This window comes from Strigops habroptila, chromosome 4 (genome assembly GCF_004027225.2).
Source record: "Strigops habroptila isolate Jane chromosome 4, bStrHab1.2.pri, whole genome shotgun sequence".
NCBI classification, from domain to species: domain Eukaryota; kingdom Metazoa; phylum Chordata; class Aves; order Psittaciformes; family Psittacidae; genus Strigops; species Strigops habroptila.
The window spans coordinates 18,613,424-18,640,112 of NC_046358.1; the positions used below are offsets into that span (position 1 = coordinate 18,613,424).

At 43.3% G+C, this 26,689-nt stretch overlaps 1 protein-coding gene across 1 annotated transcript in view; it reads left to right on the forward strand.

Annotated features, from left to right (window-relative positions):
• RHOJ (ras homolog family member J) overlaps window positions 1–26,689 on the forward strand; it is a 58,892-nt gene that overhangs the window by 24,494 nt on the left and 7,709 nt on the right. Inside the window, exon 2 of the mRNA XM_030484536.1 lies at window positions 21,301–21,359. Within this exon, the coding sequence (XP_030340396.1) occupies window positions 21,301–21,359 (59 nt within the window). The remainder of the gene's footprint in view (window positions 1–21,300; window positions 21,360–26,689) is intronic.

A 26,689-nucleotide genomic window follows, 5' to 3' on the forward strand; every position in this document is an offset into this window, starting at 1 on the left:
GAGTGACAGGCTGAGTGCTCTGGGCATATATGCAAAAGTCACTACAACAGGAGAAGAGCGGGCTGGATAACACTAAATTTGGTAGCAAAGTTGGTGGAATTTCTCTACATTTTTAAGCTCACAGAGCAACGGAAAAAAGGCAATTTACTTAGATTCTGAGTGTGCTTAACAGATTGTCTGACTGTTTGCTGGCATTTAAGATTTTCAAGTCTTGTGTTGAAGCATGACCTTGGAAAGCCTGGAAGAGAAGATATCTTTTAGGAACAGACGCCTCTTGAGAGCACAGCTTCTACATGTATCACTGACAGAAGGGCAAACAGCCTCTTTAGCAGGGCAAAATTCTAGGGCATTTTCTAGCAGCAGCATCTTTAAGAAAGACAGAAGTGCTGTATTCTCACTTAAAACTCACTGTCACAGACCTTATAAGAACTGTGTTGACTCAGTTATCATTACTGCCAAGAAAAAACTTGGGTGTACACACACACCACAGGTCCTAATACCTGAAACTAAGTGTTCAACTATTATTTTAATACCTGGTTTGACATTTAAAAGATTTGAGTGAAAATCAAGATTTAGTTAAACAAGATTTTATTTTTAGATCATTTATTCAATTTTGCATCCTCCAAGATTCACTGCATATGCAACACACCTATGCAAACCCTATGGATTTCTATGTATTTTCATGCAAGGCTAACTCTTCTTCTGGTTGGTGTCTAGTTGGTTGAAGACTAGGGGTTTACATGAATACTTGAGGACAAAATACTGGCCCTCATGATTAGTAACAAGGTAGGATTTAGTGGGATTGGAGAGTGTAAATGTTTTGGGGAAAAATGGAAAATTAGATTTAGGCAATACTCCTTGAATAATAAAGCAATGTTACAGCTTCTAAAAAGCCCAAGACACTTATGTATACAGTTCCCAGTGAGAATTGGTGGCTTTGTGCTCTTCAGTCATCCAACTGCCTTTCAAAACCCCTCACTAAGACCCTTTCCAGCAAAAAATTAAGGCAGATATCTGACTTAAAATCACATGTGTCCTCTCCCGGCAGTCAGAGAGGGTCTGCAGGAACACACGCATCTACCCACACACATCCAACTGCAAAATTAAGGCCAAAGTGTTTACCAGTGGAACCTTCCCAGAATATTTTTTAAATCTGTTTGTATTAATGTCAACACTGGCTTCGAAGTTCTTCTGTGATTTGATGGTAAATGACATTTAAAGGGACAAAAGATCTTTTTACAGATAGCACAACATGGCCAGTCATGCAACTGTAAAGACTGTAGCGTAACCATGTGAATCTAGAGATGAAAGCACCATATCCACTTGGATAAATGCTATCATCTCTTCAGTCTTGTGCAAGGAAATCATGTGCCTGTCAGATATGTTCCCTGTCTTTTAATTCTCCTGTCAGCACAAGTGTCGGCTCTTTACAAGTCCTCATGTATTAATAACCTTCCTATGAGCAGTTTATGCCCATAGAAGCAGTTTGACAATTAACTGCATTTGGACTGCACCCATAGGCTGTGTCACAGGAGGGGGAAAAAATAGTACATCTTCAATCCAGGCCTAAAAGGTGTTCTTCCTTCCTTCTGAGGTGTGGATAAAAGAAACTGCACTAGCTGCCACTCTCAACAGAAATGATTTAAAACAGGCTTCCTTCCTCCCCCCATAATTTTATTCAGTTGAGTATTCTCCAAAGAAAGACCTAAAACTCCTCCTTTGTCTATCTATCTTTAGACAAAATTAACCAGTCTCACATTTCAAATACAACACTCCCACTTATAGACTTCCACTTGAAAGGAAATTTCTTAGGAAATTGTTATTCATTTAAAGGAACATATTATGAAAACCCAGCATAAGACACAGGGAAAGACTTCAGCATTCATCCACTGAGTTAGTTTTGGTGCTCCAGGCACCTTGTTGGTCGGAGGGAATTTGGAAGATTCATTGCTTGAAGTGCACCGCAGTAAACAAAGCCATAAGCACATTAACCACCCGCCTGCACATTAACCATAAGCCATAAGCACATTAACCAACCTCTCCCTGTTGTACACAACGCAGCTGAGGAAGCCGTGCAGTTATTCACAGCGCTTTAGCCGTGCGCTGCAATGACAAACAGCAAATCTGACTCATTGTTGATGTACCTCCATTACCAAGTGTGTGTAATGAGCTGATATTTTATGGGTATTTCCTAAGCACTGTAATACGAGTCCTACAGATCCCTGTGCTGGAAGTTAGCCTGCCATTCCCTAAACACAAGCCTCGGTGCTGCAAGCCAGCATGGAGCAGCAGTTGTTGAAAAAGGCTGGAATGCTGTGGCATGGGTGTGCAGCATGTAGATAAGTGTGGCATGGTGGAGCAGGGCAGAACTTTGCTGCATGCCACTGTGCACAGGGAGAATGCGACACATGAGCAGAGTCCATTTCTGTTTCCATCTGCTCACTCTGGTCCTGGTGCCGCACTGAGTCAGATGCAGGAAGTCTCTCCCCAGCGGGGAGGGGTGCAGGCCAGGGCGGCGTGAACCACCAGAGCAAGATTAATGCTGATGATGACCCCGTGGGGAATTTGATGGGGGGAAATGAGATACTAGCATTTAAGGAGAAACCTCCTCAGAAGGGACTTATCAGACCTTTCCTGGTAATGTTTTGAACTGGGAATAATCCCTGGGGAAGTGACCCCCTCCCCTCCCTCTCTGTACCCACATCATAAGATCAGTGCCTTAAAGCAAGGACCCCAGAGCAGTGGTGGGATCAGGGTCAGCGTCTTTCCCTGGCCAAGAGAAAGATGACCTTTAAGTCACAATGCAGCAAAATTCCTGGAAGAAATGCCACTGACTCAGAGAAAAAGTTGGCCTCTGGCCCTCGTCTGCCTTTCACACAGACATGTCGTAGCTCCTCTCTGCGCAGCTGCTTTGGATTCCCTACAAGCACCAGCCACAGTCAAGGCCCAGCAGCAAAGTTCAGGTATTAGATATGCTTTTGACTCTTCATTGACCTGTGGAGCTGGATGATCTTCTAATAACCAGATTAGAGGAGGGTTACCTGTTTATATTAGGCAGGAGGAAAAACACCACAGTGGGAGTTTCCTAAAAATAAAGTGTGTAGAAACCACAACCAGAATAAATTACCAGCCTGTCCAGACACACAGGGTAGCAGTAGGCTTCTGCTCTCCAGGCTGATCTGCTGCATAAATCTTTAGGATGGTAGGATGTATACCAATATTTCAGTATCTACGGCAAGGTTTTGTTCCTTCCCAGTGGTACAGACAGCACAGCCTTGCAGACATTTCACTATGTATGTAGAAGAGAGAGAATTGAAAACAGCTGACAAAGTCAGAGGCATAGCAAGTTAAGAGGGAAACGATCCAAGAATATACACCAAGGAGCAGTGTTTGCCATATGAGCCTCAGCAGTCCAGTGTGCCAGTTTGCATCAGACCAGACTCATTGCTGTTCAATTGCCAAAAATAGCACTGTGCATCTCAGCTAGTGAGACAGCTGCATCCATCCTGCTCCCATGCCATGCTGCTATGTTGCATACCTCTGCCCCATAGCTGCTGCCTCCATTGGGTTAGGGCAGAGGGATTTCCACCACTGCTTGTGATTCATGTTTGTAGTGCTGATTTTAAAGCAATGCCATGTGGTGCAGTTACAGCAGCTGGCAGGAGGAAACTCCACAATGCAAGAGGGCTGCAATCCTACCTGTGTTCTCTTTTCCATTCTCCTCCAAATCCTGTTTCTGATTTACAAAACATCCCTAATCCTTACATATTTCAACAGTCAATTAATTACCTTACATGGCCACCTCTATCTCCAATCTTAGTTGGCTCCTAGGATGAAACAATCCAGGAAGTCACTCCCAGACTTCTGTGTCCACATGGTCGTTCTCCAGGAAGATCAGAAAGTGTTTCAATCTTTCCATATTTGTATTCACTGAAAAAGCTGACCATTTGCTCCAGCATCCCTCTAAGAACCATAGCAAAATTAAATTCAACCCTGTCAGCCTGGTATAAAAGTATGTGTGTCAAGCCAAAGAAAGCCCTGCTCTCTGTGAGTATTCTGTGTTACTTAATAATAGAATCATAGAATCATTTATGTGGGAAAAGACCTTTAAGATCATCCAGTACAACACTTAACCCAGCACTGCTAAGTCCATCACTAAACAATGTCCCTAAGTGCCGCATGTACATGTCTTTTAAATACCTCCAGGGATGGTGACTCCACAACTTCCCTGGGCAGCCTGTTCCAATGCTTGACAACCCTTCAGTGAAGACATTTTTCCTAATATCCAATATAACCCTTCCTTGGTCCAACTTGAGGCCATTTTCACTTGTCCTATCACTTGTTACTTGAGAGAAGAGACTGACCCCCACCTCACTACAACCTCCTTTCACGTAGTTGTAGGGAGCAATAAGGTTAAACAGTCCCGGTTGCCTTAGCTGCTCATCATAGGACTTGTACTCTAGACCCTTCACCAGCTTTGCTGCCCTTCTTCGGACATGCTCCAGCACCTCGGTGTCTTTCAGTGAGGGGCCCAGAACTGAACACAGTATTTGAGATGCGGCCTCACCCTTGCTTGGTACAGGGGAATGATCACTGCCCCGGCCCTGCTGGCCACACTAGTGCTGATATAGGTCAGGATGCTATTGGCCTTCTTGGCTGCCTGGGCACAAGCTGGCTCATGTTAGCCAGCCATCAATCAGCACTCCCAGGTGCCAATACAGAGCCCTGGGGAACACCACTTGTGACCAGGTGCCAGCTGGGTTTAACACCATTCACCACCACTCTTTGGGCTCTGCCATCCAGCCACTTTTTTATCCAGCAACGAATGCACCTGTCCAAGCCATGAGCAGCCAGTTTCTCCAGGAGAATGCTGTGGGAAACGATGTCAAAGGCTTTACTAAGGTCTAGGTACACAACATGCACAGCCTTTTCACTAAGTGGGTCACTCTGTCATAGAAGGAGATGAGGTTAGTCAAGTCTTCTCATAAACTCATGTTTATTGGGCCTGATAGCCTGGTTGCCTTGTAGTTCCCCAGATCTTCTTTCCGGCCCTTCCTGTAGATGAGCATCACGTTTGCTCACTTCCAGTCAACTGGGACCTCCCCAGTTAACCAGGACTGCTGGTAAATGATTGAAAGTGACTCGGCGAGCACTTCACCAGCTCCCTCAGTACCCTTGGGTGGATCCCATCTGGCCCCTTAGACTTGTGTGTGTCTATGTGGTGTAGCAGGTCAATAACCATTTCCCCTTGCATTACGGGGCCTTCATTCTGCTCCCTGTCTCTGTCTTCCAGCTCAGGGGGCTGGGTACTCTGAGAATAACTGATCTTACTATTAAAGACCAAGGCAAAGAAGGCATTAAGTACCTCAGCCTTTTCCTCATCCTTTGTCACTATGTTTCCCCCACATTCAATAAAGGACGGAGTTCTCCTTAGCCCTCCTTTTGTTGGTAATGTATTTATAGAAACATTTTTTACCGTCTTTTACAGCAGTAGCCAGATTAAGTTCTAGCTGGGCTTTCACGCTTTTAATTTTCTCCCTGCATAACATCACAACAATGCAGGTATAGCTCCCAGATATTATAGCTTACCTTTTTGCTATGATGATAAATACTTCAAAAACAAACAACAGACAAAATGATTGTATGCCAGCAGGGAAAAAGATAAACAGCAAGTTTGATTTGTGCAGGAGGAGAGGGCAGAAATTGCAGTGCATCTATTGAAGCACAGATTTGGTATATGCAGGAGATCAAATTCTTAGGAGCTGTAACCGTATGGGCAAAAAGAATAAAAAATAAAAAAGAGCTGAAATCACAGTTGTTCAAACGAACGAGCTAATCGCAGCCTTGGTTACACACACATGTGCAGGTGCAGACTGATCTCAGCCAGCATTTATGGAAAATGTCACTTGGCAAAGGAGCATGCACATGAAAGCAAATGCTGTGTGTGCACACTCAGCTTACTGCTGGCAAGCTGCGCTAGGAAAGGGTCCTCTCTTGTCTACGCTTCCTGGTGGCCTCTTGAAAGGGCTATGTAAAGTGTTTGTTGTCCAGCAGTGCTGGGTCAGTTCAGGTACAGGTGGAGCCTGTTTACTGACCTTCAGAGAGGCTCTGGCTGATGGAAAGCCCTATGTGGGGCTGCTGTGAGAGCTGACAGAGGGGCAGTGGGATAGGGAGTGGAGGGGCTGTGAGGCTGAGACTGGAATAAATGCACCAAGCAGCACCTCATGCTCCTGGTTCCCACACAGTCAAGATTGCACAACCCTTTCCTTGCACCTGCTCCCTGCCTGATTGCATAATATTGACAGCTGACATGTAGATATACTATGTTAGGTATCTACATGTTGGCTGTCAATTTTATGCACTGGTTTTGTCCTGCTGATTTTTGATGGGGGACCTCTGGATAACCCTGAGATTAAAGAAAAAGAAAGCAAAGTAAAAGTAACTCAGTATATTGCACCTTCTGCACTTTGTAGAGTGAAAATCTTTTACCCTTCCTCCTGTGACAAATGCCAGGTTGAAACAAAAACAAACAGAAGGAAAAGAGAAAAGGTGCTTTGCTTGAAGCACTAAACATATCAGAAATTGAAACAAAACTTAGGCTTTTTTTCGTCTTGTAGCAGTTTCTTCGGGCTTTTGGACAAACCTCTGTGGCACACACTTCCTCTTTCCTTCCACTTTGTTTTGCCACAAGCCATAATTGAGCACATGGTGTGGTCACTAATTGCAGACCAGAGCACCGCATTGCATCAGAGCACTAGGAGGCAGCAGGGCAGACAGCTTTACATATCCCAGACATACAGGGTACTCCCTCCACCTCGTGCAGGCAGCATCAGAGAGGGTTTAAAACCAGCATCAACCTCCCCCTTGCATTTCTCTCCTGATGCAGCTCAATGGCAGCTTTCCTTATATGGGTGGGTTTGAAAGCAGCCGGAGAGATATCCTTAATGCCAGCCTCTGGCAGCAGCAAAGGTCTCTAAAATGAAGCCTAAGGTTGGTACAGGAGAGCGTTGGCACTGCTATAACCCATACAGCCATGAGCTCCTTCCCTTGCAACTCTGTTAAACCTGCACTTGGCCCAACAGTGCTTGCTCATGGCCACTGGCGTGAGTGAGAGGTGTGGCACAAAATGGCTAAACGCACTCAAGAGTCTCTCAGCTTGCTTTTACCTGCCTATTTTTTCACCTGCTTTTACCATGAGGACATTTAAAGTCACGTAATACAGTGCTCATCTGCTGCTGTAGGAAAATGACCACATGGATTTGCACATGCCCAGCCAGCCTGGTTTGCTGCTGCCCTTCAAACATCCATTGGTTCTTTGCTGGATTTTTGGTTTGAAATGCTGCATGATGGTTTGTTCGCTCTGGTTTTGTCGCACCAAAGCAGAGAGCTGAGGGTTTCTCAGTGTTTTCTAAATTTGTTGCTATGAGAATGGGCAAAAATGCTCAAAACTTCTTTAAACTGGCAAAAATGCATGAGAAAAATATTTTCCACAACTCAGCTTTTTTCCGTGTGTAAGAGTCCACCTCAGCTGAGCTAAGAGTGTCTGAGTTGATATCTGTTTTACTTGATCTGGCAGCCTTATTTCGTTGTGGATGTACTTTCTGAATGAATTTCTGGGTGTCTGTCAGACATTTTACTCTGAAAGGGCAGGAACCAAGAAAAAACACTATCTGACAGTTTGGCTCTGGACAAAGTCAGCGCAAGACCCTGAGGTGCCTTTTATAAAAGCATCAGCACTGTTTCATTAAAAATCAATGGAAAATTACAGCATGCCTGGAAACTGAGCAACATCCCATGAAAAAATCCCTGCCAGGCAGCTGCGGCCGAGGCAAGCGCTTGCCCTGCTGATGTTCAAAATCAATTTCCAGCAGCAGTGATGTTTAGCCATTCTAATCTTGTTGTCAGGGAAATCAGCTCAAATAAAATACTGCAGGCACTCTTGCTTTCCAAAAGTGCACATGGGCAGCGTGCCCTGTTCTCTGCTGCTCCCTGCACCTGCAAGAGCAAAGGACCCTGAACTGTCCCATAGGGATGAGCAGGACATGATGGCCAGGCTCTAAGCATTACCCACTGGGATGTGCTGCTTGCAACGGTGGCCAAACCCAAAGACTCTTTGGTTTTGAGATGAAGCTGCAAACTAAAGCTTGGGGTTTTGTATCCCAGCTGCCCTGCGTGGTCCCAAAGAACTGTGTCCCCTCTGAGCACCTTGTTTCCCTTGCTATGAAACAGGAAATTTTCTTTCTCCACCTTCATTGTTGGCATGTTTGATCTGCAGGGCCAGGCTGGCCTCTGTCTGCCTGTTTTCGCCGGCCTAATACAATGGAGTCGTAATCTGAGGTGTTGCCATCATAAAAATAGAAATGGAAAACAATGTCTTCCTTAAAAACAAGGTTTTTCATGTATCTGATTGTGTAAAATATGCTGCTTAAAATCCGTTTGCTGTGCTTACCAGTAACTTGAATCAAAGGTACAATTCACATCATACTTGCTAATCATTTGTGGGAAGTAGCTGTGGATTTTCTACCTTGATTCATTTCTCCTCTATTTGCAACGTTCTGTGATTTTTCTTTAAAGTCCCTTTCCTCTGAAGTCAGATGTGATCCCCATTAGTGGCACTTTCATGTAGCTGAAGAAGTATGTCAACATTTTCTAATACAGACTAAAGCTCCAGAAAACAAGGGGGAATTAACTGCTCAGCTCTCGGGAGTGCAGTGTGAAATATAGAAAAAAATACCAGGCATGGTGTTTAAAATGGTCTCTCAGAATGCCTTTTCTAAAGAGCTGCGTATTTCAGTCAATCGTTAAGAAAATACAGCCTTAAATAAAGCTAGGTGGAAAATAAAGAATAGTTTTGTCAAATGAAAAAATAATTTGCAGAGATGCCCAATTTCATATCAGCTAATATTTTGATTTTTTGAGGTATTTGCTGCTATCCTGTATTTTGCTGACTATGTTCCTTTCTTGCTTAAGAAAAAAAAGGAAATTATTAGAAATACTCATTTCATCATAAATTTCTGCTCTTCTGCAACTAGTGACCATTGCTTTTTAAGATCAAAACATTTTAACAGCAATTTACATAAAATATACACTGCTTGTTTCAAAATTAGTTCACTTTTTTCCCAGCTACAAGAGATTATGATTGATGTTTCTCCCAACCAAAAGTAATTCTTTGGAGCTCAGCAGAGCTGCCTCTGATGTTCACAAGGTGGAAGAAAAGGTGAACCAAACCTAATAAATCTTTTCAAAGGTAAATAAAGTGTAAATGGAGTTATAGCTAACAGGGAGCACAAGACATTCCTCAACATTCATCCAAATTAAAACAAGTGATTTGATTCAAAAAATGTATTCATTTTTTGAATGTAATTACTCATGGACTGATTAACAGAAAAGTTACATTATTTAATCCTAACCTAAGAGTTAGAAGTTTAAAGAGCTTTGGTTAGAGCAGAAACCCATTCACAAATTTCTGTCTCTTGGAAAAGCTACATATTTCAGAATTAATTTTCAATGTACATGAGAATGAAAGCTTAAAAATTGTAAAATTTTCTTAAGAGCAAACTTTCTGCAAATAAAATTGTAAATAAATGATCTTCTGGAAACACTCAACAGTTTTACTTTAAAACTTTTATATCAATGTGGCGGTCACACCTATCCATACAAGCTTTAGGTTTCATGCATTTGCAACAATCTGAAAATTTTGGAATCTATATTAAACCTTGTTTTACCATTTTGAAAATCAGTTCATGGCAGCCTAGATCCAGGTACTTGTGTTTTGCTCCCTGACCAGGCTGCATTGCCCATTGCCGAGCAAGCCACTAGATGCTGTGACGCCCATAGCATCCTGCGTCTGTGCCTCTGGATTCCCCTCAGGGGTTACTCCTCCCAGTGCAGGAGTCACCACTCACAGCAGGCATCATTATCCTTACAGCGGGAAAACAGCTTTACGTAAACTGGTTCAGGTATTTTCAATAAAGGGAACAGTTCAGATCAGGGTCACTTATTTCACATCATTTCACTTGTTCCAGTGGAAACGTCCAAACTCTTCTGTTGAAAGCAACAGCTTCTCATGGAAACTTCTGATTCTGTAGATTTTTCTAGCTGAAAATCCCTGACCAGCTCTATAGAGGAATTTGGATGTATTTTTTCTGTCCAAAGGAAAAAATCCTCTGGTCTCAGCTCAAGCAGGCACTTCAGCACCTCTTCTGTACATCCAGCACCTTGGCTGGGCTGCAGCCAAAGTGCAGCCTCTTGCTTTCCTGCAAGACCCAGTGTGTGCTGAAAAGGCTTCCAAATCACCCCTAGTGGTAGGAAATACCCTTCTTAGATCACGGGGGCTGGATCACGCCTCTGCTTCACATAAGCACAATCATGCTTGAGTAAAGGATAAGGGTATCCTATGCTTGGGTTTCCACTCACTTCTCCCTTTCACATGCACACACAGAAACACACAGAGGGTTAAGACCAGGCATTTCATCCATCTGCATCTGTTGCTTTTCCAAGATTACAATCACTTCATTGTCTGCAGTGGCTGCGCTGGAAAGGAAAGTGGAAGGCTTCTCAGCAGGATGTAGAGAAAGCATATAAGCATTTAAAACCTTTATGGTACTTCAGACTTTCTTATCAGGAAGTTTAAATGTTTCCAAGATTTTTGTCTAAGGTGTTTAACGTTTCTGCTTCCCAAGTCATATAGGTTTAGAGCTGCTGCACAAATGTTTGGCTAATCTCTGCAAGCTGCAGGGTAAACAGCAGCTGAAGTTTGGTCCTGGTGCTAAGTACAATGGGCCCAATTCTGTTTCTGGGAAATGCAAAGCAGAGTTTCTGCCATGGTCCTCCTTTGGTTCAGGAACAGGTAGCTTGTTTTCAAGCCCTTTCAGGCAATGCCTCTCAGGGAAAAATGTACAGGTGAAGCCAGCATTAAGGTCAAACTTAAACAAGATGCAGACAAAACATCAGAGAGGCTGGTGTTGGAAGAGGCCTCAAAATGTCATTTAATCTTTCCTTTGCCCCCAAGAGGAGTAGTGATATATAAAATGTCAGCTATGGAAGTGCTGCAGTTTGGGCAAACCTAATGCTCCTGAACTCTTGCACTTGCCGTAGCGCATCATGCAATGCATTGCCCTGGAGACAGCTAGATTCAGTTCAGTGTGCCAAATGTGCCACTGCCCCAGCGGTTCACAGCTCAGAGGATCAGATGCTATTTTAAGTTACAATACCATAGATCTGGAATGATGGCTGAGGCACCGCTCTGCTGTCCGACTGCAAGTGTCTTGCTCTAATGCAGATGGCAGCACCTGGCACACACACAAACACACACACGTACCCTGCAGATCTGTGCCCAAATGCAGCACCCAAAACACCTTGGCCCATCTCTAGCCACATCTTTGCATTAAATACAACAGCTAGCTCAGGGCAGATTTGGTCAGTTTGCCTGGCACCTGAATGTAAGGAATAGGGAAGTCGGGCTCTTCACAGAGACAGACAGAAGCCAAGCTAGTTGCTGCTTTCTGATTTATATTCCACACATCAATTGTATTTCCCCTAATATCAGGTTCTTATGGAAGACATACTCCTGTACCCTTCTTTGTATGCCATAGATACATTTTTCTTCCATTCTAGCTTTGGCATCTTGTTTTGTTTTTGTTGTTGAAGACAAAAGAGAAAAGCTGGTAAACAGAGAAGCCATTTTTCCCCTGAATCACATCTGGCAGCAGCAGGATATGCCATAGTGTGCTCCAAACTGTAGTACTAATGACACTGCTGGGGTAACATGTCTCCCCCGCCCTGACCCAGCATCCAAGACAGATTCATATTAGTTCTGCACCCCTCATTCCTTGGCTGTCGTACCACAATTACCAACACTCATCAATGAGAGGCGATTCTGAGAACCAGCATGGTCAGCATAGACTATCTGCCCTTGGCCAGTCTTAGCCACGAACTTTTCAGGAATGCAGGAAATGAAAGCTTCCCAGTTTGTCAGCCTCAAAATCCTCAAAGAATTCAATCCGCAAAAGTTGTAGCTACTGAAGATTAAAATGCTTTTGTTGAAGTCTCTTACCAAGAACCTGGGACCTCTGTCAATGTGATACAGCTACTCCATCATCTGAAGATCCAGCCCACAGTGAGGACAACCTATCCACTGCAGAGCAAAGGTTTTGTGCCCTTCCATCAGCAGTTTTCGTTCCCGCCGCCATCTAACCCAGACCAAAGCAGATCACCACAGTTTTTTAGGAAGACACTGGTACAGCAAAGGGCCAGTGCTGTTGGGCAGCACTGCCTCTCCAGACTGCTTTCTCTCTCTTCCAGGCAAAAAATCCTAGCTTTGATCCTCAAGCAGTGCAAGAAGAGTAGTGGAAAGCTGCCTTGATTCATTCCAACCACACAGAGACCCTTGTTCTTCCATGCTCTGGGAAACACCTTGTGTGTTGCCTGGATATATTTCAGTAAAATTTGTCCATTTTGCCCCTAATCTTCCATTTATTTTGTTGCTATTTACCAAGTCTCATGTTCCCTTGATAATGAGATGCTTGACATAGCTTTGGAGATAATCTTTTCCCCAGCACTCAATTGAGTTAGAGCAGTGTCTTTTGCCTTACACGAACAGGAGAGAGGAGCTGGGCAAACAGTCAAAGGCTCCCTTTATTCCCACCATTTCTCCTTGGAGTAAAATTCACACTCCTTGCTCTGCTTACTATGATCTCAGCATCAATTTTAAGGAGACTCCAAATACACCCTTCACATTCGGATTTCGGTAAACAGTTGATTTAGAGTCTTGACTGAATTTATCTGTATTAAAATAAACTGAAAATGCCATGGTATCTGGTCTTTTGCAGGTCAGGTCAGCATAGCTAGCTAAAATACTAATAAGATTACTCCAATTATGAGTTACTCTTTAATAGTCTCAGAGCTCTATCACCTTTGCTATTGACTTGAGTCATAAACCCAGCTTCAAAAATACTTTCAATAAAAAGACCCTCAATTAGACTATCATTGAAATGCACACATCAGAGTCTATTTGCCTGCAAATTCAGTCCATTTACCTAGGCAGTTATTATTAGTTTCTAACTCAGGAGCAGAACTGCCTGCTATTGGACAGCTGATGGTCCACAGTGAGCTGAAATACTCAGGAAGCACCTCCCAGTCTGCTGCAATGCACAGCTCTCTATTGAAGACAAGATGAGATCTAACAAACCACTCTCTTAGACACAATGTCAATTGTTCTTCAATTCCCTGGGCACTATAATCACGTTAGCCTTTTCCATCTAGCACAGCTTTACACAACGCTGAAGTCCCAAGAGGTCCCTCAGGACTGTACTACTGAAGAAACTGAGCACAGCTTTTCTGGCAAACAGAGATCCCAAGGTTCCTTGGGCTCTGGTATCAGTGAAGCTGAATTTGCTCAAGGATTGATTAGCAAAGCAATAACTCATTGAGATGCAGGGGAAATCCTCCAGTGCTGATTTTACAAACAATGAGGTCAATGATTCCAATAAATCAACCTCATTCATGCTGTCTATAAATAAGTAATGTCCCAGACTGGGAAGAAGCTGGCCCATGTTTTAGTGTCATGCTTCTTCTGAATGCTTTGGGAATTTCCATTTTCTTTCATCCATTTCTGGACCAGATTCATTCTGCTTGATGTTCCTAATCAACTTCCTCTGCTTTTGTGTTGTTCTTTGTCATCTAAGCTGGCCAACGCTGAAGTCTGACTTCTCAATGCATTTTGAAAGATTAACAGGATTTCATATCAGCTGCTTGAATAAAAATGATTGGTAGACTGGTACATCTCTTCTGTGTTCTGTCTCTGCATAGCAAATACCCAGTTGTGAAAAGCTGCAGCCTTTTTCCTCTTAAGATTTTAAAAAGCCACACAGTACAAGCCGTGAATCTTCCTTTAGGATGACACTGTCTAGATGAATCTATTCCTGTTGCAGAATGGGACAACAGAGGTACCATTTGGTGTCAGCCTGCTTCCCCAGTGCAGCTGCAGTGTGAGTCTGGGTTGGGCAATTTCCCACCAATTCTACTGGAATCCTCAAACCCATAAGGACAAGGCAGAAGGGAAGGGGTACCCCTTGCCATATGCAAGAAATAAGTCCAAGGTAAAGAGCAATCCCTCAAAGCAGTGGAGAGATGCCTGGGAAGGAAACACTGAAAAGTGTTTAGCTATTGCTTTTCTGATGCTTCCAGAAGTACCTGAAACATCTAGCTGAAAAAGCTTGTCTCTGCATAGTCAATCTCAGACTTCCAAAGGTCTTTAGCATTAACTTCCATACCATAAGAGCTTTGCAGGAGCACGACTGTTTTCCTCCCATTTTGTGAAATGCCTTCAGAGGACATTTGAGTTACAGTCTCCAGGTTTTCGATACAACCATAGAGTTAAAAAGAATGTAATAAAAAAGCTTACAAATACAAAAGCCAAGAATGACTTGACTTTGGCCTTAAGAAAATCATGAAGTACTGCAAGACTAATTAAATAACAAGAATAATCAACCAACACAAGTTTTAGGTCAGCCATTGAGGGGTGACAGGTAGAAATAGGAAAGTCATGTTACCTCTGGCTAGATTGTTAATGAAACCATTGCTAGACCACATTGTCTAGTTGTACTGGCTGCTTGGAAAAGAATTTGGAAAGGGGCTACAAGAATGCTATAAGAACAAGAAAATATGCCTTGTAGTAAGACACTAAATAAGCTATTTAGAGCAGAATAAATGATGCTATGAATCCTATCTGGCTTTAAAATCAGTAAATGTCTGTGGCCTGAAGACAAAGCAGTGAATTCCTCACCACCTCATTAGACCAAGAGCTACACTGAGTGAAATCAGCTGAATCCCAGCCCTGGAGGCCTCTCTGTCCTCCCACTGCAGGGAGCAGACTGGAAATATTTTATTGTAAATATCAGATGAGCAAAAGTATTTTCTCAGCAGAACATAGATCTCATCCATTGATGAGGTGACAGAAAATGGTGAGGTTTACTCAGAGCCCTTCTGTTGAAAAATGCTGGCTCTCAGAGGCCCATACAAGCTAGTGGTAGATGATTACAGAAGCAATTAAAGGCATCTAATATAATTTACATTGAAAGTGTGGTATTTAGGCCAATTTCAGAGCAAAATTGCATGCTTTTGATTTTCCTTTCAGAAAGAATATAGTTACGCTGCAGGATAAGTCTGAAGTAGAAAACCAATTTGGCTGTAATCAAATCTTGTTTGCCATGAAGGAGGAAATGAGGGAACATGCCATGAGCAATGTGTGACTCAGTTTCCTGGAGATGACCCTTACATGTGGACGTGAAGAATGGCCCAGTCCTGAGTCACAGGGCACTGGCAGACCCTGGGTGAGCCAAGGGTCCTGTGATACCAGCTCTTATCTGCGTTGGATGTGTTGGCTACACAATGTTGTAGCATTACATTCAGTCAAAGCAAAGGGAATATTTCCAAGGAGGAACGCTGCAAGGATAGCCTTCTAGCTAAAGTGGCAAACAGTCATTAGAGCTCAGCTGAGTTGATTGTCATTACTGGCCTGAATGATTGGGAGGTGTCATTAAGGTCTTACTCTTTTTTCAACCAGCTTCCTTTGGTGGCTGCCAGGCTGTAGCATCCCCAAGGCTTTCATTTGCAGATTTCCTGAGTGTTCCCAGCTCCAGCTGCAGCTATGTAACATCTCCTGAAGACTGGTCCACAGCAGCTAAAATAAAGTTCCCCAGACATTGACCCAACCAAAATTAAAGCAGCATGTGAAAGATTAATCCCTGGCAGTCCTACCCCTGAATCAGTAAAAGAAAGATATTTCTAAACACAGGTACAACTCAAAATAGGATTCATAAATGCATCTGAAATGCTTAGAAGGCTAAAAGAATTTACTGCCTGCATTTACTTTGACTTTCTGTGGAATATTCAAAGATGCTGTTTCTTAAAGCCTGGGATATGTAATTTCAGTTCAGTTACTTAGATGCCTGACCATTTTATTTAAATGAATTCTTTACATGAATTACTTGACAATAATTTTGGTAAAGAACACAGAGAAAACTGGGAATGAGTGGTTCTGACATTGATGTAAATGTGCGGATTTCATAGGTTGGTGCTGTGGCAGATTTAGGGCATATTCACACGGAAGAAGGCGTATCACTTTCTTTCTTAACTGCAAGAACTGAGGAGAAGGAGATTCAGTTCTTACCTGCCTGTGAGGTGCTCTAGTCCTCTGAGGTGACTGTGATCCAGTCCTTGCCACTGCATATGGAGAGGTTCACCTATTATTTTGCCAATAAAGTCTATGTTCCTTTATGATTTTGAATCCTTCCCTTTTCCATGTCCTGGACATGATTGGGGTGCCCCAAGTTAAAACAAAATATTTCACCCTACAACTGAAAATTTTGTTCAACTAAAAACTTGACATATACATACATTTGTGTATTTTATATCTAAAATATGTCTGTGTATGTGTGTGTGCGTATGTATATAAAAGACAAAAATATTGCTTAGTTTATTTCTCATTGCTATCCTCCCTCCTTAGTTTTTGATGTGTATTTAACACACTGATCAGATCCAGTTACAATTTCATGTAAAGCTTCACTCAACAAATACATGCAGGAGCAAAGGAGTTAGTTTGTTTTGAAGTAACATTGTGAAACTGGACACAAGATGAAGCCAAGAGTTTAAAACGGTACCAATACTTCTTGGGTGAGGCTTGTATGAACAAGCACCTTTGGAAGTGAAAGAAAATCTATAAGGCATACATGCAAAGAGCTTTCTATCTAGAAATAAAAAATTTGATCAACTTAAAGCAGTAACAACACAACAACAAAAACAAACAAACAAAAAAACCCCAGACCCATTACTCTATGTTAAGTAACATGCATTTGGTACAGATAATCATAGTGAACAGAGAAATGCACCACAAACTTAATACGCAGAGCTTTCTGAAAAAGGCAGATGATGACCCTAGTGAAAGTTTGAGGCTTGTTGCAAATAATTTACCAAAAAAAATGAGAAAGCCTTTCCATCCAGGCAGGTGCTACCATCTCTGCTCGCTGTCAGGCTCCTGGCATCTCTCTCTAAAGCAGCTGGACTTTAATTTGTTGGCAGGAAGACACTATAGTAAACAGATGACTTCTTGCATGCAGTATCATATTAGACACTGCCTAAGCTATTGTGTATATTCTGGCTAGTCATTTGGTTCTGTAAGCATTTCTTCACAGGCGTAGAAAAATACCCCATGATGTGCACATCCACTCTCTTGTACCACGGCTAAGCGCATCTGAGCTATTGCATCCTGATTTGGTGTCGTACCAGAGACTTATGTGGGGTTTTGTGCTATTAATCAACATAATAGATTCTGGGACGTCAGCAAACAATTTATGTCCCCTTTCTGTCAATGCAGACAATCAACATTGCTGTTGTGTGGCTGAAGGGCTCTTGCATGCATTCAGTTCAGTCCCACAAAGTCACCAGGACTTTGCTGTGAGCAAACGAAACACAACAGGGGAAGAGTTTGGCAACAAGTGACCATTGATAGGTGGATCTGGGGCAACCTGGGCAACAAGAACATCAACAAAACCTGTTATATTGTCCCCAGGAACACGAACTAACCCCTTACTTAAAAAAAAGCTCCCAGCTCAGACCAGGTCATGGTCCAGCCGGGTCCACCAGGTCCAGCCCACACAATAACTCCATCTAGCGCCTTGCCTTCCTGCTGTGGCCTTCAAGTGAGACAGCACATTTCAGAGCTCTGTGTTGAAGCCTGTTAGCAAAACCTCCAGGCACACAAACCTGTGACGAAGCCCTGGAGGTGACCCAAAATAGTTACTCTAACTCGAGCAAGCCATACCCAGCTAATTTTTGATCCAACCAACATTTTAAAAGCAGTGTTTTACATATCCTGCACTTGGTTAAAACCACCCAGTGAAAGGAGGAAAAACATCTGCCCTGTTGCATTGTCTGCTGCAACCCAGACTGGAGCCAAATGAGAACCAGGAGTGTGCAAGCATTCAGCCATGCTTTATTGCAGTCCCCACTGTGCTCCGTGTTAAAGGCCATGCCGTTTCAGTGAGTAATCAATATATTAATATAGCCAGTAAATGGCAAGGAGAGTTCATATTTATCTTGTTACTCCAAGACTGTTCTTAAAGCTGAGTTCGCTGACAGCAGCCTGCGTTACCCCAATGACTGGGATGGAATTCTGCTTTGGCTTCCTGTAGGGTTGGCCGCTGAGGGAACAGGAAAAGATGGTAACAAAGTAAGAGTAAACTGAGATAAAGCCAAAAGTAAGGCCTACAAATCTAGCAGAGCAATCTCTGCTCATAAATATGACCTACCAAGTGGACACACTGAACAGCCTTTAGCCCGACAGAGGAGGACTGATAAACTCTTAGTGTAAAAATACCATGATGTTTTCACAGGAAAAATCCATTTAATTTGACATCTGTTTTGCTTGCAGGAAAGTGGTGGAAATTTCAGCACCAATACATTAATCTAGACATTGCTGTTTCAAGAGCCAGTGATTATTCGGATTGTCAATGTGAGCCATTTGGTCCACACTGCTTCAGAGCCAGGAATCCAGAGACATAATTTTGCCTGTTGCTGAAGTTTAGCCAACAAGACAGTTTTGCTGGGATGGTAGCTGTAAACTTAGGTGATGTGGATATGAAGGATATTTTCTGAGGATGAGACAGATTAGAATAATTGACAATAAGAAAGAAAATATAAAGGTTGATGGGGGCTGGGAGAAGAGAAAGAAGAAGAAAAAACAAAAGAGAGAAAATTAAAAAGAAAAAGAAAAAAGATATGACTGGTACCTCACAGAAATTCGCAGCAGGACCCATAAGAGGCAGGATGCTATAAGGAGAATTCAAATGTGATGTGCAAGCTAGGTAGACTCAGGGTGTGTTTTTCAAAAAAACCCTGTCCTTCTTAGCCCTTGTGTATGTGAAGAGTAATGGTAGGACACCACCGACCTCTTTACTCCCCCTCAGCATTTCCCAGAGGTCACCAAGAGCCAAACTGAGCTGCAAAATCAATAACTGTTCAGTGTGTGGCTGACAGACCTGTTGCAAAATATCCATCATAACTTCATGGACCACAGAGCACAGATAATAGTTCAGGAGCTGTTGCAGCATACCCTTCTGGCAAAGCATAGGGCACCAGAGACAGATTGGACCTCTATGCAAACAGCTTATCTCCAAACCATACCAACTACTGCAACACGACAGCAATTTGTATCTGCACCAGGGCTTTTTGCCAGTGTAGCTCTGTCAGTCAGATGCCACCAAGAGACGGGCCAGGAAAGCTTCGCAGCAATCCAAGTCTGGACAGAGTAAATTTCAGTTTGACTTTTTAAGTCTGTAAAACTCTGAAGACCTGAGCTCATCTTTGTAAGCAGGACCCAGATCAGTTTGCTTATGCTCAGGGTTAGCCAGCATGAGAGGCAGAGCTGCATAACTATGTCAGTACTGACATATGGCAAATGTCTCTTCATATTTGTCAGACATTTCATATCACCTGCACCTCCTTGCACCCCATGGCCACACAGCTGTCCTATGAGCATCCCACTCTGCATGGCTAACACATCACAGCTGGAAAACCGCCTTCAGCTGAAGGGTATATCTTCCAACACTTGGTCCTCAAGCAGAGTAAAGTCAGGTTGAAGGAAGGTGATGGGGCATCTGGACTGTCTCCTGGCTGAGTTGGTACCTATCTCCCCACCATGGTAACTCTTTCCTGGGCTTCCCTGTTCACCCATGGACAACATCCATGCTCAGCAGCTAGCCCCATTCTGAGTTCCCCTAGGAGCTGCAGTGCATACAAGCTACCTCCTGAACTGAGGAGCAGGATGAGTGCTCTCAGCCCCTTTCCCATCTTCTCTTTCCCCATCACATCACAAAGCAGCCCCAGCAGCAGGTGACTGCGGCCCATCCTGCTCTCATCAGCAAGTCTGGTCCTTGCCGAGCCTCTGTACTTTCAGGATGTCAATTTTGTTCTGTTTATATGCTAGCAAAATTACCATGTTGCTTTGCAAGCAAGTAAAGCTGCTGAATAATCAGTCTGTCCAGCCACACTAACAGAGATTTCAAGTCTAAGAGATTTCAAATAGAATGCTGTTGCCCAGTGCAGGAGCTATTAACTTCCATGAACTGGTAGGTGCTTTTTCTCCTACAAAAGCCTTATCACTTTAAGAAAAAATCAGCAAGAACCTGTGTGATGTTTTCAAGCCTCCTCTATTAACCTTTCTCAGCCCTCATTAATTGCAGGTTGTGGTCAGCCAATACGCACCAGTCTTAGCCCTCCCCTTCTCCAGCCATAGCTCTATGTTCATTCCAGCTGTTTGCCCTCATGCTTACAAAAAGCAACAAGCTGTGGACTGCAAGAATACCATTATTATGAGCAACCTTCCTGGTGAATGTTTAAAATCATCCTGTTGACTAATGGATCGTCCTCTTCCCCCCTTTCTTTCCAGTTGAGTAGTAACGATTTAAGCAGATTAACTGGTTAACTAAATGTCATTAACACAGATCATATCCTTTATACAGAATAATCCTAATACTGGGGTTCATCTAAAGGTAATGAGAAAACATTTTCATCAATGCCAGTGGGCTCAAAACGAAGTTCAAAGTGAATTCTACTAAAGGCATAAACATACTGAGTGTGATCGATAAACTAAGCCATGGTTTCCTTCATTTCCAATAGACTCTGCCCAAGATCCCTGCAAGTATTACTGCTCCTCTTCCTCCTTGCCCTTTGAAGCATCACCACAGAGCCCCACAGAACTGCACTGCCGCTTTGCTTGCAGTTGCATGACATAGGACAGCTTGCCCAAAGAGGCAGCACACCTCCACTGAGACTCACCAAACATCAACAACTGCTGAATGCTTCATCATTGGGCAGACTGGAATAAATAAAATAATTCTAAACCCCTCTCGATGATTCATGACAAACCTACCCCAATACTCGTGGTGGGGAGGCAGGAATTCTATGCTTTCAGGTGCTAGCACTTCATGGGGCTCAGCTGGTGGCTGCAGAGACAGAAGCAAATGTCCCCCTGTCTGAGTGCCTAATAGTGGCGGTGTGTGCAGCTGATCGCTCTTGGGTCTCTATGAAGAAATAAGAGCTTGGCATAAAGGATTTGCTTTTGTTGTGACTTTAGATTGCCTTCAATTTGGGTTGAATAGATGTGCTTGATTTACTACGCACATTGTAAGACGTGTGCTAATGTGCCTAGCACAAGGGGCTATTGGCATTTTGTGATTAAAACACAGGAAAATAAGGCCACTGGCTTGCACATAAACAACATCTCTTGTTTTTATCTTCCAGTAACTGTGACTGTGGGAGGACAACAACACTTGCTGGGACTTTATGACACTGCAGGGCAGGTAAATTACTGCAAAATATTTATCATTTTCCTTTCCCATGGTTTGTCTGTTACTACCATATACTGACATTTGTTGTTCATGCTGTTTGTGTTTGGGTTTTTTTACAAATACTAGCAATCAGTTGTGAGTTGCAATGGCTGAACTGCTGATCTTCTTCTTTTGTTTTCCATATTGAGCTTTCATTCTGGTTCAGCAATAAAACACACACAAATACACTCATCCCTAAGACTGAATTTTGTCTAAGCAAAAAACTAAAGCCTGATTAGGCTGGTCAGCCTCCCATATATCCATCTCTTACTGCAAATATGACCTTTCATATACAGTCAGTGTTTTCTTACATTTACCACATGGTGGCATTGAAGATACAGAGAAGAATTCCCGTTTCCAAGATCAGAAAACTAATACAATACAGTACCACCCTATCGGTCACCACCTATTGACTTTTTAAATGGTAACCCAGCCAGATTGGCATCCATCCCAACATCTTTCCTCCAGGACAAGGTTGTCCATTACAAGAGAGTCTGTACCTCATGCTTACTTACATATATAATGCTTTTACTGTTTCCACTGTTCACAGTCTGGTACAGTGTGCTTGTGCTAAAAGTTTTCAGAACAACCCTGGTCTGTGGGCTGATTTCATCCCCCTGGAGAGGAGGAGAGAGTGTTTCTCACGGCCTTGCTCTGTAGTAGAAGGGCAAAAGAGGGTACAGGGAGCAACATATTTTCATGGTGAAACTTTCCTCTCCTACTTCCAAATGTCAGCAACTGACAGAATAAAGAAAGGACCACAGCCTGCACAGAAACATTGCAGAAAATCACCTGCTGAGGGATAAGGGAGTAGGTCCCAGGCCCCAGTTACCTCCCATTCTGGGAAGGTTGGAACCCAGCTCCTCGAGTCACAGCTGGAACTGGAGGCACCAGGAGAGGAAAGCAGATCTGGGAGCCTGCTTCACTCCCTGGGACCCAAGAGCCCTGGACGCAGGGCCTTCTTTCAGGAGCACTTCTTGGCTGTGCTTTTTTTGGCCATGACTGACTGCTATGAAATGCATAAACAATGCAGAAGGAGACCCTCCTGTCTCAGAAGGTCACTTACTACAGAAAATACTTTGCAGCAGTATGCAGAGGTCAAAAACCCCATCAGGACAAACTGTCACTTCCAGAAAAACCTGCACTCAGCAGGACTGGAGCTTTTATGCTTTGGGTTTCACCTTTTTTTCATTTTATTCCTTTTATTCTGTCTGTGTGGGCAGCAATGGTCACTTCATAGCTAGCTTGGTGTCACTTACCATCCACCCATTCTTTCTATTCACATGATAGAAATAGATGATCCAAAACCAGTCCCACAATATGATGTAAATCCCCTGTCCCATGTTCAATTTTGTATTCTGCACTCACAAACACAGAGCTCGGAGTGTCTGTCGTGATCCAGCAGCATGGCAAGCCTTTCCAAATGAGACATGGTGTTTTATTCAGTTCTCAGTCAGATTTTACCCAGTGCCTTATTATTTCTACTTTTTTTCCGTAGGGCTGACAGTTCCACCTGCCACCCATTTCCTCAGCGACGCAGCCTCTTATTTGTACTCCTGAGCCAGAAGAAACACTAATCTGTGACAAACTTCCCCCCTCCATCCACAGTCATTTTCCCATCTCCTGCTTCAAACTAGCCAGAACACCACCTGTCCCCAAGCACCATTTCTAACACATCAGGCACATTTCCCTTTCAGACCCTGGTCCAGAGGACATGGCCATCTAGTCAAAACTCAGAGCATGAATCACTTCTTGATGACTAGATTCCATCTCCGTGGAGGCTGAAGGGATGATGCTTCCCACATGCTCAAGCTATAACAACAGATCATCTGGGTTGTTTTCTCCCTCCTTCTCCGTGTGTTGTGTGGCTTTGCAAAGGCATCAGTCTGAAGTCATAGCCAAAAATAGCATTTGACATTACGATGCTATAAAACATATGCTAATGAAATAACAATTGGAAAATGTACTCCTGCAGCAGAACCCTCTGTCAGCCTGAAGGGAGAGCTGGCAGAGACCCCAGATCTGGGGTATCTGGTTTTCTGCATCCCTGGCACAAACAGTTCTAGGAGGAAGAAAACTGGTCTGTTTCTCCCCAGGCAGGACTCAGGTGTGGAGTGCTTTAACAGGCTGACATGGCAGGGAACGTATGTGAGGTCAGCACGGCAGCAACATAAAGAAAGTTTGCTGTACTTTCTGGGCCTGAATACTGCAAGGCTGATGGCAGTGGCAGAGCAGGGAGGGAGCAACACCAGTCAATGTGTCTCAGCCCTGGCAAGTCACAGGCAGGTAATTCAGCAAGGCCTGGTCTGTCACTGGCAGCAAAATACGAGCATGAAACAAATTAATAATCAGCTACAGCCCAAGCCGATGAGGACTCAGGTCCCTTCCCAAACACCACTGCCTGCAGCACCTCTGGTTATGTCCCATACCCATGCAGAGTCTAGTCCCTTTTTTACACTATCCATCTGCTTGACTGCAACCATCTCTGAATGAGAAATGATCCTGATGCACCGTACCTCATAGTGGTCCATTGAAAGGTTTTATAGCCTTCTCCTGGAGACCAGGTACAAACAGTGATCAGATCCTTGTCCGATGTGGTTTGGAGGCTCCTGCCAGCCCACAGACACAGGCATGTGAAGAAGCCCAGATCAACTCTTCTCTACCACAAGTGTGGTTGTGCTTTAACGCATCCGTGCAAGCCCCATGTGCCCTGACAGGAGATGAGACCTCTGCCATGCAATGCATGGCTGTCCCTCCTTATAGTTTATATAATGTTCTGTGCTGCTAATACAAATCAGGAATGGTCCTCCAGAAAAAGTATTTTCTAGGGGCTCCAAAGGAGCAAGCCAAATAAAATTAAATGCACACTCCTGTAGCTGTCGCTGCGAGGCGGAGCACCTGGGGCTTTTAGTTTGTGATTTAAATGGTACAGCAAGTTCCAGCCCCTCTAAATATGCACGCCTGGAATATTGAAAATCTTTATAGTTAGCCAATTTCTTTCCAAAAACTCCTAAATCATGATTCCTCGAGGGCTTGCTGCCACCGCGTGGCTGTTTTAGGAAGGTGGTTTGCAGCAATTAAACTGAAAGCACAGAAAGACCTTTGCCAAGCACCTAGTATCAGACCACGTAGACTCTGGTATAAACAAACTTAATCTCAGATTTGATGTTCTGGGTTAAAATAATGCCCATAATCAGCCAGGTCTTCCTAACCCACAGCATCCCCATAAAACTCATCTTTCTCCATAATGCAATTTCTCCATTGATCCCATCATCTTGGCATCCACTTTGCCTCTATTAACTCATGTGCTGGAAGCTGGGTATCATCTCCAGAGCCTTGTATAAATCTCCTCCCACTGACCTTGCTTCTTCATGGCCTGTATCACTGGTGTTCCCACAAACATCTCTGAAGCTTTTTCCTTGCTATTCCCTGAACATGGGGAATCCACTCTTTCTTGTGGGCTGATATGTCCAAACACCTCCTTTTGTCTTCTTCAGATCAATACTTTCTATGAGACTGGAATGACATAGGTCAGTTGACAAATCCTCTGGCTTTACCCCAAATGCTGTGGCTATGGCGCTGGAGGTTGTAACTGGTAATTTTCCTGGTGAGGTGGGCTTGGGAAAATGAACATTCAGTTAGACAAAACATTTTGTTTATGGTTCAGAATGTTTCTTTAAACTTCTTTCTAATGGTACAGAGCTAAATTTGGCCTCATACTTCCTTTCAGAATAAACAATTCAGGTTTTTTATTTAGAAAAGGTTGGAGCAGACTTTTTTCGTAATCCATTAGTATTTTTCTGGAACTAGTGTTGATTCAGAAGTAGTCTGGGCCATGTTATCACTGCATACTCAGTGAACAAAAGACTTTGGCAAGAAGATTTACCAGTCTCAACTCATAATTAAAACCCTCTCATTTGCTGACACAATCAAAGCAAGACAGAAGCAGGGCTGAATTAAAGCACCATCTAATCTGGGCACACAGTGATGTAGTCCTTCATCAGTTTCTCCTGCAGGACAGGCAGCAGCTTGCATTGCTTCTGCCCCTAATGTGGGTTTTCCCTACCATAAATAAATATCCTCAAGTTTGAGCACCTGCATACATTTTTGGTTTTCCTTTTTCATTGAGTTATTAACTATTTCAGTGTCTGCAAAGCAAAACTGCACCAGTTCAATTTTCATACAGTTATAACTAAAAGAAACCATACTGTAGAGATTTGAGGCTTGCCCAGAATGAAGAAACTATAAACTAAAGACCTAGGTCTCAGTGAGGCTTGACAGCAACATATATTATTGTTCCCTGCACTCTAACTTTGTGTTCCTTTCCCCTTTTTTGATTCTGGACCACCCTCCCCTCAAAAAAAAAAAAAAAAAGGTTTTCAGAACAGAAGTATCTGTTTCATTGCACTGAAATTTTCTAACAGGTTTCATTGAAAAGAACTCTCCAGACACAACTACATATGCTCTCACTATCAGAAAGAGCCAGTCTACTCCTTTCACCTGGCTTGCAAAACCTCTGCTCACTTTCAACATCTCAAGCCTGAAAACAGACTCAAATTCTTCCTTGAAAATCAGCTATCAAAGCCAGCTTACAACATGACACAGCTGCGCTTTGAGCTGTTTGAAAATTCACCCTTTTCACAACTAGCCCATGGAGAAAACATCTCTTTTTCCTCAGTCCAGGGCCTGTGGAAACACTGAATCACCACCAGTGATTTACCCAGCCACTGCAGGCTGGATTTGATCTACTTTGTGCTTTCAAGATGAGTGTCTTCTGCTGACTGACACATTGCTGCATACCGTAACATGACTGCAATGGCATCAAATAGCCTGGAGACACCATTTGTTGTATATGGTCATGTCTGTAATGCATACTGGGGAATAGAAAGCCCATAATATTAACAGAAAAGCCCCTAGTGGTGTGTGCTATCAGCAAATATTATCTAGAGGTGACAGTAAAATGATACTTCCCAGGATGGTATCACATTGCCAAAGGGCTGAGGCTTGTACATGCAGCCTCGAGATCAATTTTTGTTATTCCACCAGCGATGGATGTTGTTTAGTATTACCCTCTATGCCACCATCACCACAGATAATGTACACACAAACAAAATGTGTTAGCTTTTTCGGGTAAGTTGCTGACAAAACAGGAGCCCCTGGCCCACAAGGCGTGATTTTGCCCTCAGCCCGTCCTCAGAGGTTGTAAGTGTGCATGGGCATGGAGGGGCGGTGTTGAGCAGCTCATCAAGAGCCAACGTGATGCCCCCATCTGCATTTATCCCTCAGCCTATAACACACTTGCT